Raw genomic sequence first — 16,190 nt, forward strand, 5'->3', positions numbered from 1 at the left:
TCATCCTAATAATCTGTATACATTATATCATCCTAATAATCTGTATACATTATATAATCCTAATAATCTGTATACTTATATCACTCTTTCTTGTACAAGAGTGTATACATTATATATTCATAATAATCTGTATATATTATATAATCCTAATAAACTATATACATTATATAATCCTTATAATCTGTATACATTATATCATCCTAATAATCTGTATACATTATATCATCCTAATAATCTGTATACTTATATCTCTCTTTCTTGTACAAGAGTGTATACATTATATAATCCTAATAATCTGTATATATTATATAATCCTAATAATCTGTATACATTATATAATCCTAATAATCTGTATACATTATATAATCCTAATAATCTGTATATATTATATAATCCTAATAATCTGTATACATTATATCATCCTAATAATCTGTATACTTATATCTCTCTTTCTTGTACAAGAGTGTATACATTATATAATCCTAATAATCTGTATATATTATATAATCCTAATAATCTGTATACATTATATAATCCAAATAATCTGTATATATTATATAATCCTAATAATCTGTATATATTATATAATCCTAATAATCTGTATACATTATATCATCCTAATAATCTGTATACATTATATCATCCTAATAATCTGTATACTTATATCTCTCTTTCTTGTACAAGAGTGTATACATTATATAATCCTAATAATCTGTATATATTATATAATCCTAATAATCTGTATACATTATATAATCCTAATAATCTGTATATATTATATAATCCTAATAATCTGTATACATTATATCATCCTAATAATCTGTATACATTATATCATCCTAATAATCTGTATACTTATATCTCTCTTTCTTGTACAAGAGTGTATACATTATATAATCCTAATAATCTGTATACTTAGATCATTCTTTCTTGTACAAGAGTGTATACATTATATATTCATAATAATCTGTATATATTATATAATCCTAATAAACTGTACACATTATATAATCCTTATAATCTGTATACATTATATCATCCTAATAATCTGTATACTTATATCACTCTTTCTTGTACAAGAGTGTATACATTATATATTCATAATAATCTGTATATATTATATAATCCTAATAAACTGTATACATTATATAATCCTAATAATCTGTAAACTTAGATCACTCTTTCTTGTACAAGAGTGTATACATTATATATTCATAATAATCTGTATATATTATATAATCCTAATAAACTGTATACATTATATAATCCTAATAATCTGTATACATTATATCATCCTAATAATCTGTATACATTATATCATCCTAATAATCTGTATACATTATATAATCCTAATAATCTGTATACTTATATCACTCTTTCTTGTACAAGAGTGTATACATTATATAATCCTAATAAACTGTATACATTATATATTCATAATAATCTGTATATATTATATAATCCTAATAAACTGTATACATTATATAATCCTTATAATCTGTATACATTATATAATCCTAATAATCTGTATACATTATATCATCCTAATAACACTGGACAACAAATTTTTACAAAAGTCATGTTACTGAAATAAAATTAGTCAATTCTTATCAATTTTTATGTGCTGAACACGAATATGACAGTCAAATTGCAAAATTGGCTCTAGTTTTTTTGTAATCTGCAAGAAATTAATGTTTACATAACGAAATGCATTCCAATAGTAAAAGGTCAACTGTAATAGCCTACCTATAAAAAATCAAGTCATTGACTACATCTTAGATTTCTTCGCCTGTCTCTTGTACAGCTGTTCGGGAGCATCTCTGAGGAGTGTCCAGCAGTAGTCAGCCAGCATTGTAGTGGACCATTTTCCCTGGTATCTTTGTTCCATTGTTGCGATATCTTGATGAAAACGTTCGCCGTGTTCATCACTAACAATACCACAGTTGCTAGGAAAGAAATCCAAATGGGAATGAAGGAAGTGAATCTTTAGAGACATATTGCAGCCAAGTTTCTTATACTTCATCAACATGTCTTCTACTAGTTCCTTATAGTTTTCTGCCCTAACATTTCCGAGGAAGTTTGTAGAAACTAGGCGAAAAGCATTCCATGCTTGTTTCGCGTCACCTTCCAGCAAGTTGTTGAACCGGTCATCTTTGAAAAGCTCTCGAATCTGAGGACCCACAAAAACTCCCTCTTTAATCTTTGCTTCGCTGAGTCGAGGGAATTTTTCATGCAAGTATCGGAATGCTGGCAAAGTCCGGTCAATGGCTTTCACGAAGTTCTTCATCAAACCTAGTTTGATGTGAAGGGGTGGTAGCAAGATTTTCTGAGCCTCAACCAGAGCTGGGTGTTGGATATTCTTCTCTCCAATGGCTACATTCTGCCTGTGAGTCCATTCCTTCCTCATGTAGTGCATTTCCCTTGCTCGGCTATCCCACTCGCATAAGAAACACATGTATTTTGTATATCCTTGCTGCAGTCCCATTAAAAGGGCAACTACCTTCAAATCACCACAGAGGTGCCAGCTGTACTTGTTATACTCAATGGAATTCAGTAGCTGCCTTAAGTTATCGTATGTCTCTTTCATGTGGACAGCATACGCTACTGGAATAGATGGAAGAATGTTTCCATTGTGCAAAAGCACAGCCTTGAGACTCAGTTTCGAAGAGTCCACAAATAGTCTCCATTCTTGTGGGTCATGAGTGATTTTTAAAGCATTCATGAGGCCCTCAATATCGGAACAGAATATCATATTACTTTCCTTTCTGAAGAAAGGCTTCAATTGCTGGTGGCGCTTTCGATATGCAGTAATTGTGACATCTTCTTCTAGAAGATTCCATTGTTGGAGTCTTGATCCTAGCAATTCTGCCTTGTTCTTTGATAAGTCCAAATCACGAATCAGGTCATTTAGTTCTTCCTGTGTTATTCTGTGTGGGGTTGATGATGCACCACAGTGAAAATCTGGATCACTGCATGCTGATGGACCAGGAGAAGAACAGGTCGACTCACCTTTGTCTTCGTCAGATGAATCAAGAGAATATTCTGCTGGAGGTTCTGGAATAGGAAGTCCCTCACCATGTGGAACTGGTCTCAATGCAGACGGAATGTTTGGGTAGACTATTCTCGACTTCTTTCGCTTCGTTATTCCGCCGGAAAGAGGAGGAACCAAGCAGAAGTAACAGTCATTTAGGTGGTTGCTTGGCTCTCTCCACACCATTGGGACTGCAAACGGCATTGATGACCTTTTGCAATTCAACCACTGTGAAAGCTGTGTTGTACATGTAGCACAGCATATATGCGGAGCCCAAGGCTTGTCTTGGTCACCAACCTTGCATCCGAAGTAAAGATGATATGCCTTCTTCACTTGAGAATTGATACTTTTCTTCTGGTTGGCAAATGTCACTTCCCCACAAATATAGCAAAAATTGTCCGCGGTATTAACACACTTTCGAGGCATTACTGTTCTTTATTGTACGTAAATGGATAAAATAATAAGTTTTATGTAACAGTAGCTTGAACTGTCTCGCACAACGTCTAAAATATTTTAAATGCTGAACCTATCTGATTGGGCTTTATATAGTACACTGCTTACGTCAGCTTCAGCAGCCGCCTGGCATTAGTATAATAGGCCTACACATGTATAGTACACTGCTGACGTCAACTTACTTCAGCAGCCGCATGGCATTAGTATTGCATTGCATCAGAAAATGATGCAATCAACTGTGGATGATGTGAGCATGATGGTATTATGCAATGTTACATCATTATTCCGGATGTTGCTGCAGTCCTACTGGAGAAATTTACACAGTGAAACATAGAAAATGAGGTATATGAATATCTTCAAAACGAGAGCCAATACAAATTTTTCACGGTTATATTCGTGTTCGGCACACCAAAATACTACAGATTAGGGCCTTTTCAAGTCAGTAATGATTTCACTGTTGACCAGTGTAATCTGTATACTTATATCACTCTTTCTTGTACAAGAGTGTATACATTATATATTCATAATAATCTGTATATATTATATAATCCTAATAAACTGTATACATTATATAATCCTTATAATCTGTATACATTATATCATCCTAATAATCTGTATACATTATATCATCCTAATAATCTGTATACATTATATAATCCTAATAATCTGTATACTTATATCACTCTTTCTTGTACAAGAGTGTATACATTATATATTCATAATAATCTGTATATATTATATAATCCTAATAAACTGTATACATTATATAATCCTTATAATCTGTATACATTATATCATCCTAATAATCTGTATACATTATATCATCCTAATAATCTGTATACATTATATAATCCTAATAATCTGTATACTTATATCACTCTTTCTTGTACAAGAGTGTATACATTATATATTCATAATAATCTGTATATATTATATAATCCTAATAAACTATATACATTATATAATCCTTATAATCTGTATACATTATATCATCCTAATAATCTGTATACATTATATCATCCTAATAATCTGTATACTTATATCTCTCTTTCTTGTACAAGAGTGTATACATTATATAATCCTAATAATCTGTATATATTATATAATCCTAATAATCTGTATACATTATATAATCCTAATAATCTGTATACATTATATAATCCTAATAATCTGTATATATTATATAATCCTAATAATCTGTATACATTATATCATCCTAATAATCTGTATACTTATATCTCTCTTTCTTGTACAAGAGTGTATACATTATATAATCCTAATAATCTGTATATATTATATAATCCTAATAATCTGTATACATTATATAATCCAAATAATCTGTATATATTATATAATCCTAATAATCTGTATATATTATATAATCCTAATAATCTGTATACATTATATCATCCTAATAATCTGTATACATTATATCATCCTAATAATCTGTATACTTATATCTCTCTTTCTTGTACAAGAGTGTATACATTATATAATCCTAATAATCTGTATACTTAGATCATTCTTTCTTGTACAAGAGTGTATACATTATATATTCATAATAATCTGTATATATTATATAATCCTAATAAACTGTACACATTATATAATCCTTATAATCTGTATACATTATATCATCCTAATAATCTGTATACTTATATCACTCTTTCTTGTACAAGAGTGTATACATTATATATTCATAATAATCTGTATATATTATATAATCCTAATAAACTGTATACATTATATAATCCTAATAATCTGTAAACTTAGATCACTCTTTCTTGTACAAGAGTGTATACATTATATATTCATAATAATCTGTATATATTATATAATCCTAATAAACTGTATACATTATATAATCCTAATAATCTGTATACATTATATCATCCTAATAATCTGTATACATTATATCATCCTAATAATCTGTATACATTATATAATCCTAATAATCTGTATACTTATATCACTCTTTCTTGTACAAGAGTGTATACATTATATAATCCTAATAAACTGTATACATTATATATTCATAATAATCTGTATATATTATATAATCCTAATAAACTGTATACATTATATAATCCTTATAATCTGTATACATTATATAATCCTAATAATCTGTATACATTATATCATCCTAATAATCTGTATACTTATATCACTCTTTCTTGTACAAGAGTGTATACATTATATATTCATAATAATCTGTATATATTATATAATCCTAATAAACTGTATACATTATATAATCCTTATAATCTGTATACATTATATCATCCTAATAATCTGTATACATTATATCATCCTAATAATCTGTATACATTATATAATCCTAATAATCTGTATACTTATATCACTCTTTCTTGTACAAGAGTGTATACATTATATATTCATAATAATCTGTATATATTATATAATCCTAATAAACTGTATACATTATATAATCCTTATAATCTGTATACATTATATCATCCTAATAATCTGTATACATTATATCATCCTAATAATCTGTATACATTATATAATCCTAATAATCTGTATACTTATATCACTCTTTCTTGTACAAGAGTGTATACATTATATATTCATAATAATCTGTATATATTATATAATCCTAATAAACTATATACATTATATAATCCTTATAATCTGTATACATTATATCATCCTAATAATCTGTATACATTATATCATCCTAATAATCTGTATACTTATATCTCTCTTTCTTGTACAAGAGTGTATACATTATATAATCCTAATAATCTGTATATATTATATAATCCTAATAATCTGTATACATTATATAATCCTAATAATCTGTATACATTATATAATCCTAATAATCTGTATATATTATATAATCCTAATAATCTGTATACATTATATCATCCTAATAATCTGTATACTTATATCTCTCTTTCTTGTACAAGAGTGTATACATTATATAATCCTAATAATCTGTATATATTATATAATCCTAATAATCTGTATACATTATATAATCCAAATAATCTGTATATATTATATAATCCTAATAATCTGTATATATTATATAATCCTAATAATCTGTATACATTATATCATCCTAATAATCTGTATACATTATATCATCCTAATAATCTGTATACTTATATCTCTCTTTCTTGTACAAGAGTGTATACATTATATAATCCTAATAATCTGTATATATTATATAATCCTAATAATCTGTATACATTATATAATCCTAATAATCTGTATATATTATATAATCCTAATAATCTGTATACATTATATCATCCTAATAATCTGTATACATTATATCATCCTAATAATCTGTATACTTATATCTCTCTTTCTTGTACAAGAGTGTATACATTATATAATCCTAATAATCTGTATACTTAGATCATTCTTTCTTGTACAAGAGTGTATACATTATATATTCATAATAATCTGTATATATTATATAATCCTAATAAACTGTACACATTATATAATCCTTATAATCTGTATACATTATATCATCCTAATAATCTGTATACTTATATCACTCTTTCTTGTACAAGAGTGTATACATTATATATTCATAATAATCTGTATATATTATATAATCCTAATAAACTGTATACATTATATAATCCTAATAATCTGTAAACTTAGATCACTCTTTCTTGTACAAGAGTGTATACATTATATATTCATAATAATCTGTATATATTATATAATCCTAATAAACTGTATACATTATATAATCCTAATAATCTGTATACATTATATCATCCTAATAATCTGTATACATTATATCATCCTAATAATCTGTATACATTATATAATCCTAATAATCTGTATACTTATATCACTCTTTCTTGTACAAGAGTGTATACATTATATAATCCTAATAAACTGTATACATTATATATTCATAATAATCTGTATATATTATATAATCCTAATAAACTGTATACATTATATAATCCTTATAATCTGTATACATTATATAATCCTAATAATCTGTATACATTATATCATCCTAATAATCTGTATACTTATATCACTCTTTCTTGTACAAGAGTGTATACATTATATATTCATAATAATCTGTATATATTATATAATCCTAATAAACTGTATACATTATATAATCCTTATAATCTGTATACATTATATCATCCTAATAATCTGTATACATTATATCATCCTAATAATCTGTATACATTATATAATCCTAATAATCTGTATACTTATATCACTCTTTCTTGTACAAGAGTGTATACATTATATATTCATAATAATCTGTATATATTATATAATCCTAATAAACTGTATACATTATATAATCCTTATAATCTGTATACATTATATCATCCTAATAATCTGTATACATTATATCATCCTAATAATCTGTATACATTATATAATCCTAATAATCTGTATACTTATATCACTCTTTCTTGTACAAGAGTGTATACATTATATATTCATAATAATCTGTATATATTATATAATCCTAATAAACTGTATACATTATATAATCCTTATAATCTGTATACATTATATCATCCTAATAATCTGTATACATTATATCATCCTAATAGTCTGTATACATTATATAATCCTAATAATCTGTATACTTATATCACTCTTTCTTGTACAAGAGTGTATACATTATATATTCATAATAATCTGTATATATTATATAATCCTAATAAACTGTATACATTATATAATCCTTATAATCTGTATACATTACATCATCCTAATAAACTGTATACATTATATCATCCTAATAATCTGTATACATTATATAATCCAAATAATCTGTATACTTATATCACTCTTTCTTGTACAAGAGTGTATACATTATATAATCCTAATAATCTGTATACTGATATTACTCTTTCTTGTACAAGGGTGTATACATTATATAATCCTAATAATCTGTATACTTATATCACTCTTTCTTGTACAAGGGTGTATACATTATATATTCATAATAATCTGTATACATTATATCATCCTAATAATCTGTATACATTATATAATCCTAATAATCTGTATACTTATATCACTCTTTCTTGTACAAGGGTGTATAAATTATATAATCCTAATAATCTGTATACTTATATCACTCTTTCTTGTACAAGGGTGTATACATTATATATTCATAATAATCTGTATACATTATATCATCCTAATAATCTGTATACATTATATAATCCTAATAATCTGTATACATTATATAATCCTAATAATCTGTATACTTATATCACTCTTTCTTGTACAAGAGTGTATACATTATATAATCCTAATAATCTGTATACTTATATCACTCTTTCTTGTACAAGAGTGTATACATTATATAATCCTAATAATCTGTATACTTATATCACTCTTTCTTGTACAAGGGTGTATACATTATATAATCCTAATAATCTGTATACTTATATCACTCTTTCTTGTACAAGAGTGTATACATTATATATTCATAATAATCTGTATATATTATATAATCCTAATAAACTATATACATTATATAATCCTTATAATCTGTATACATTATATCATCCTAATAATCTGTATACATTATATCATCCTAATAATCTGTATACTTATATCTCTCTTTCTTGTACAAGACTGTATACATTATATAATCCTAATAATCTGTATACTTATATCACTCTTTCTTGTACAAGGGTGTATACATTATATAATCCTAATAATCTGTATGCTTATATCACTCTTTCTTGTACAAGAGTGTATACATTATATAATCCTAATAATCTGTATACTTATATCACTCTTTCTTGTACAAGGGTGTATACATTATATATTCATAATAATCTGTATATATTATATCATCCTAATAATCTGTATACATTATATAATCCTAATAATCTGTATACATTATATAATCCTAATAATCTGTATACTTATATCACTCTTTCTTGTACAAGAGTGTATACATTATATAATCCTAATAATCTGTATACTTATATCACTCTTTCTTGTACAAGGGTGTATACATTATATATTCATAATAATCTGTATACATTATATCATCCTAATAATCTGTATACATTATATCATCCTAATAATCTGTATACATTATATAATCCTAATAATCTGTATACTTATATCTCTCTTTCTTGTACAAGGGTGTATACATTATATATTCATAATAATCTGTATACATTATATCATCCTAATAATCTGTATACATTATATCATCCTAATAATCTGTATACTTATATCACTCTTTCTTGTACAAGAGTGTATACATTATTTAATCCTAATAATCTGTATATATTATATAATCCTAATAAACTGTATACATTATATAATCCTTATAATCTGTATACATTATATCATCCTAATAATCTGTATACATTATATAATCCTAATAATCTGTATACTTATATCACTCTTTCTTGTACAAGAGTGTATACATTATTTAATCCTAATAATCTGTATACTTATATCACTCTTTCTTGTACAAGAGTGTATACATTATTTAATCCTAATAATCTGTATACATTATATAATCCTTATAATCTGTATACATTATATCATCCTAATAATCTGTATACATTATATCATCCTAATAATCTGTATACTTATATCACTCTTTCTTGTACAAGAGTGTATACATTATATAATCCTAATAATCTGTATACTTATATCTCTCTTTCTTGTACAAGAGTGTATACATTATATAATCCTAATAATCTGTATACTTAGATCACTCTTTCTTGTTACAGCACATGGGCTGCATGTTTATCGCCAAGGCTTTCCTGTATGCTTACCCATCAGAGAGAAGTGGTGCAACATTACATTATCGGGTATGCTGGTTTTTCTTCTCTTCACATTCAAATGTTATGGATATAACTAACAAATAATTCCATAAGTCAAGCCACTTTTTTATATGCATCTGTTTTGTTCACATTACCAATGAAACTGGGGGCCTCAGGTGGCAGAGTGGTCTAAAGTGGTAATTGTTACAGATCACTGCCATCTCTCGTCTGTCTGCATGCGTTTGAGTCTTGGGCTAGGCCAATGTGGGTATGTGAGAAAGCTTGCCTGTAGCTTCCTGTGGAGATTTCCTGGGTTCTTCTTCCACCAGTTATACTGTCCACAATATATAGTCTATCATGTGCTGAAAGATGTTAAACCCCACAGCAACAACAATCAATGAAACCAGATTACAAAATTTGTTCAGTGAATCAGTTTCTATTAATTGTTACAGAAAGATGTAAACAAAGTGGTCTATTGAAGAGCCAGTTATAGACTGCAGTTGGTGCTTGTGATTTTCTTTGAAACTGACTTTAGTGTAAAAGTGAGCCGCATGTGTCATTTTATGATAGCGGCATTGTTGTCTACAGTGTCATTAATTTAGGTTTGGCTGAAGTTTTTTATTGAGATTTAGTATGATACTCATCAATGGCTTGTTCATATTTAGGATGAAGCTTTATGAAACAAAAACAATAATTGCTAACAAGGTGTGCTTGATATCCAGGCCCAGGCCTTCATGTTATGTGTAACTGAGCCATGTACCTTTACCTGTCGAGTGTTACGCAGAGAAATGACAGAATTACACCAGTATGTTTCTGGGCAACACTCTGTACTAGCAGAAGTATATCCTGAACATTTCATTATGTGTGTTTGATATTTTAGTGAACAAACAGCACAGATATTTACTATCTTTTATTTTTTTGATTTGTAACTGGTTTTTTCATGTTTAAATTTTACTTCTTTTAATGGCATATATCTTTTCCAAACCAGCAAAAATTTAATCCAGATATGCTTTAGTAATTTCCATTTTTATTTTGTAGATGCTGTTATGTGAATAAAATTAGGAATAAGGCTTTGAACTATCCTTTTGGAAAGAAGACAAAACAGCTGAATATTTTTCATTGAGTACAGGGATGAATTTCTCTTAGTTTTATGCAGACTCCAAATAGACACCTTACATGGTCTTCTTTATCATGCAAACTCTCAGAGCTGTGTTTTTTTCTCTCATGACAGCCACTATCACTGATCCCTATCTTCTTGTCGTTCCTTATCAACCTTTTCTACACCCTGCGGAGCACAGACTGGGCTGGTAATTTCGAACAGGTCTCACAGAGAAACAAGCACATTCATCTGGATGCAGTCCTGTTGTTGGCTTTTGGTGTGATGTGGTTTGCCTTTCCTAGTCTTTTTCTGAACTGTCAGGTAAGTCTCATGACATTGCCTTTAAAATAAACTATTAACATATTTTTAAAATGCTTGACCATTGAAAATTTTGGAGGCTACCAAACCAAGGCAGATTCATTCCTGCTTTAATGTCTGCCAGTGTGCAACAACTACCAGTGTACACAAGTCATGTACAATACATCACATTTATACCCAAGTAAAAAAAACTTAATGCCCTCTACAGAGAGATCATGTGAACTCTGACCAATCTATTTATTCCCTACAAAGACTTTAAACATTGGTTTGACTGCATACTTTTAATTTGCTGCAAATTCACTTTTCTTTATGACTGCTAGATTTTTCAGTGACTCAGTGTCAGGACCCCTAAGTCATTGCCATGGGGAACTAATTTGTAACCACAGGAATATAACTTAGAAACTGTTGTTTGTTTGTTAGCTTAACAGCACTTTAGCACATTATTAGTTTCATCATGTTAAGGAATGAGACCCAAATGCCTTTCCCAAGGACTCACAGACACCTGACCCTGGCAGAACAGGGCGGGTCTCAAACCCAGAACCTTTGGATTATAAGTCTGATGCTGTACCATCTGAGATACCCTTGAAACTATTGAGATCCCCACCCTATAACCATATATACACATGACTGAGAATGAAAAGACACATTAATGGCTGCAACTGACATTTGCCATCTTGCCAGGAGTTTAGCCCCTGGGTCATAAGTTGAAAGTTATTGAGATCCCCTTCCAAAAATCACATACACTCTTACTGAGCTTGAAAAGATAAATTCAGATACACAGCTAAAATTAGACTCCTGTGACTTTACCCAAGGAGCACATATTTTGGAGATGTATAAGGAAAACTAGAATAGCATGGGGAGATGTATTTTCAAACATTCTAGTATTATAATGTTAACTGTTTGAGTCAAAGAAAGTCAAATTCATATGTTTTTGCAGGGATTTTTTTAGAAGTTTTGTTTGATCACATACCCTAAGGATAGCCAATCATAATTCACTCCAGAACATCCAATGTCCTAAGGATAGCCAATCATAATTCACTCCAGAACATCACATTCTGTGAGAACTTCGGCATTAAAGTGATTCCATTTATTTTAGTGAGTATAAGTATTTAGAAATATAAATAGATACATTTTCATTGCAATTGTTTCAACACTGGTGGATTTGGAGAGCGGTGACTTTGGTCCTTAAATATGGATGGATGGGATGGCAATGACATGGGTAACTAAATATTGATTGATTTGGACAGCATTGAATTGGATTTGGATTGGTACTTAAATGTTGATCAGTCTGAACAGAAGTAAAATGGGTACTTAAAAATTAATGGATTTGACAATGACAGCAGCGATATTTATGTTTATGATATTTTTTTATTTTTTGTAAATCTGGTTTGTGTCAACCATCAAATCCATGAAAATCATTACCCCACAAATACAAGGGAATGGAAAGAAACTTATACTTAGCTATGCAAATGTATAAGTATTCTCTTCAGAACTAATGTGCCATTCATAATACTCTTGTTTGAAAAGTGGTAAGTAGGCTTGCTTTCTTGAATAAGATTTTGTCAAGTTGTTCAAAAGTGGGAGATGGATCAAGCAGTGGGTTAACATGGGAGAATTACAATAATGTTCTGTGGGATTATTTAGTTAAGCACAAAACAAAAGAAAGGACTGTATGGTCGGTATTAAGTACTGTCAGTACTTGACATTATTTGCATTTTATTCCTAGTAATTGACCTTTTATTCTCAGTAATTAGATAATTAATGCAATTTTCTGTTGCATTTATGCCACTTCTAAGTGTTCATTTTGCTAGACTGATTGGCTGTTAATTTCATTGTTTTCTCTTTAATGAAATATAATTACCCCACTGTGGTGTGTCAATCTGACCATATGTATGAGAGTCTAAAAGCAGTTTTTTGTGTGGACAATGTAAGCCCTATGTAGACACTGTAAGCCCTGTGTGGACACTGTAAGCCCTGTGTGGACACTGTAAGCCTTATGTGGACACTGTAAGCCTTATGTGGGTACTGTAAACCCTATGTGGACAATGTAAACCCTATGTGGACAATGTAAGCCCTGTGTGGACAATGAAAGCCCTATGTGGACATTGTAAGCCCTATGTGGACAATGTAAGCCATGTGTGGACACTGTAAGCCCTGTGCGGACACTGTATGCCTTATGTGGACACTGTAAGCCCTGTGTGGACACTGTAAGCCTTATGTGGACACTGTAAGCCTTATGTGGGCACTGTAAACCCTATGTGGACAATGTAAGCCCTGTGTGGACAATGAAAGCCCTATGTGGACATTGTAAGCCCTATGTGGACAATGTAAGTCCTGTGTAGACACTGTAAGCCATGTGTGGACACTGTAAGCCCTGTGCGGACACTGTATGCCTTATGTGGACACTGTAAGCCCTGTGTGGACACTGTAAGCCCTGTGTGGACACTGTAAGCCCTATGTGGACACTGTAAGCCCTGCTGCTAATCCTGCCACAGTAGTGAGTTTCTTAATATCACAGTTACTTAAGGCTGAGAAGTTGTCAATAAAAATAATTCTTGGCATTCTCTACCCACACAGGCTACGCACACAACTGTAGTAACATTGTTACAATATTTGCGCTCACAATAAAAAATAAATGAATTTACGGCAAGTAAAACCACCTTATTATTTGATCTCATCACCATTACTGAAATAAAATTTAAAAAATCTTTCAATGACTTCTCAGCAGGATTTGATCAAATTTGATAAAAACATTCCAGTATTATGAACTCTCAAATTATACAGAATCATGCCATGTTACCATTAAATATGGCTGCCATTACAAAAACTATCAAATCCTTTGAGACTTATAAAAAAACACTCAACAGATTTGACCAAAGCATAATGGCAATCAAGTGCTTTTAAGATTGCATAGATGATGCCAGTCTGCCATCAAAGTTGTAAAATTGTCTTCTGAAAAGCTGCCTAACAGAATTTGACAAACTGATGGAAAGCATCATGTCATAAAGTCCTTTCAATATTTGACATTGATGTTCATGTACCATGAAATCTGGATGATGATATTGTTATGACTCTAGGTCTTAAACTGGGTAAAAAGAAAGAAGTGAGACATATGATTTAAATAAAATAACAAGTTATTTATTTTTCTATGTTACAAAGTGTAAATTAAAGAAACACTGGAAGTAATGTGAATTAAATCCCACATGATTATAAATTTCTTATCACAAGTTCAGAAGTATAGGATGTGCCAAATGAATTCCAATAGTTCTGAATATCCTGAAGTACTACAGTAAAGTAATCCAGGATGTCTTTGAATGAGTCTTCAATTATCCAGAATAATGTGGCAGTCCAGTCAAGGTGCACTTTAGTAATTCCAAACAATGATTTAAATAATTACTCTCAGATTATATCTGAACACAACTTCAAATGATTCCAGAGACTGATCATATAACAGGAATGAACACTTGTTTAGGAAGCCTCTATTTATGCATTCTTCACTTGACCTAAGATACAATAGAACGTTCTGTAATTCCCTATATTCGAGTCATTTTAATTGGAAAATTCCATCAAATTGTTTTTATAATACTCTGAACTCAAAAAAACTTGTTTACATCTTATCTACAACTTACAATCATAGATAAAAGTTAGCTGTGTCAAAATATTTGTTAACAAATAAATATTAGGTTAAATTGCAATCTACAATCATGGACAAAAGTAAAGCACATAATATAGTTATATGTAACAATATAAAAGTGGAAGAAACTTTAGAAATGCCTTCATGACATTTGCAGTCAACAGCAGTGAAGAAAATTTCATCTGAAAGCATCCTACTAATCCAGATTTTTGGACAGCTAGTTTTTTTAACAGTGATCCTAAACAATATTTTTCCTGAGCCTCATGACCCCATTTTGACATTTGATAAGTTTTGCCACCCTAAAAAAAATCCTGGTGACCCTCTAGAACGTCCCCTCGACCCTGATTAGGGTCACGACCTGGGGGTTGGGAACCACTAATAAATTAATTTGCATTGAAATTAGTATTTTATTCAATAATAAAACCAGATCTCTTGTAGAATATTAACTATAATTTTTTAATGTTATATTTATAACAGATTGCAGCAGGCAGTGCAGATGACCTTCACAACTTCCTTTGTCATATCATGGGAGCCTTCCTGTTTTATCATGCCATAATGTCCACTTGTTCAGTTGCCTTCCATAAAGATGGTGATAAGGATGCTGTCATCTTCCCACATTTCATTGTGAGTTTGTTTGTTTACAACTTCATAAATGTATCCAATTTTGTTAAGGACCACAAAGCACCTTCTTGGAGTTTTTCTCACCAGTTGGTCACAAGTTGTTCAATTTCATTTGAGATGCTACCGGTATATTTTCTACATTTGAATAAAGCTAACAAAAATATGAAACACTGGAAAAATGATATGTTCAATTGCTTGTTTCGTGTTCAAAAATCCATCAATTCATGACAGTTAATTTCACACCAGAGTAATTTG

At 29.6% G+C, this 16,190-nt stretch overlaps 1 protein-coding gene across 2 annotated transcripts in view; it reads left to right on the top strand.

Moving 5' to 3' along the window:
* Positions 1–16,190, top strand: part of LOC149779181 (uncharacterized) — a 43,886-nt gene that overhangs the window by 22,414 nt on the left and 5,282 nt on the right. For both annotated transcript variants that reach the window (XM_089939749.1, XM_089939748.1), the window contains 3 exons: positions 10,231–10,311; positions 11,495–11,683; positions 15,792–15,938. In XM_089939749.1, coding sequence (XP_089795875.1) covers positions 10,231–10,311; positions 11,495–11,683; positions 15,792–15,938 — 417 coding nt within the window. The remainder of the gene's footprint in view (positions 1–10,230; positions 10,312–11,494; positions 11,684–15,791; positions 15,939–16,190) is intronic.

The sequence above is a fragment of the Sinohyriopsis cumingii genome, chromosome 17, assembly GCF_028554795.1.
Source record: "Sinohyriopsis cumingii isolate HCF-2022 chromosome 17, ASM2855479v2, whole genome shotgun sequence".
In the NCBI taxonomy this organism is placed as follows: Eukaryota; Metazoa; Mollusca; class Bivalvia; order Unionida; family Unionidae; genus Sinohyriopsis; species Sinohyriopsis cumingii.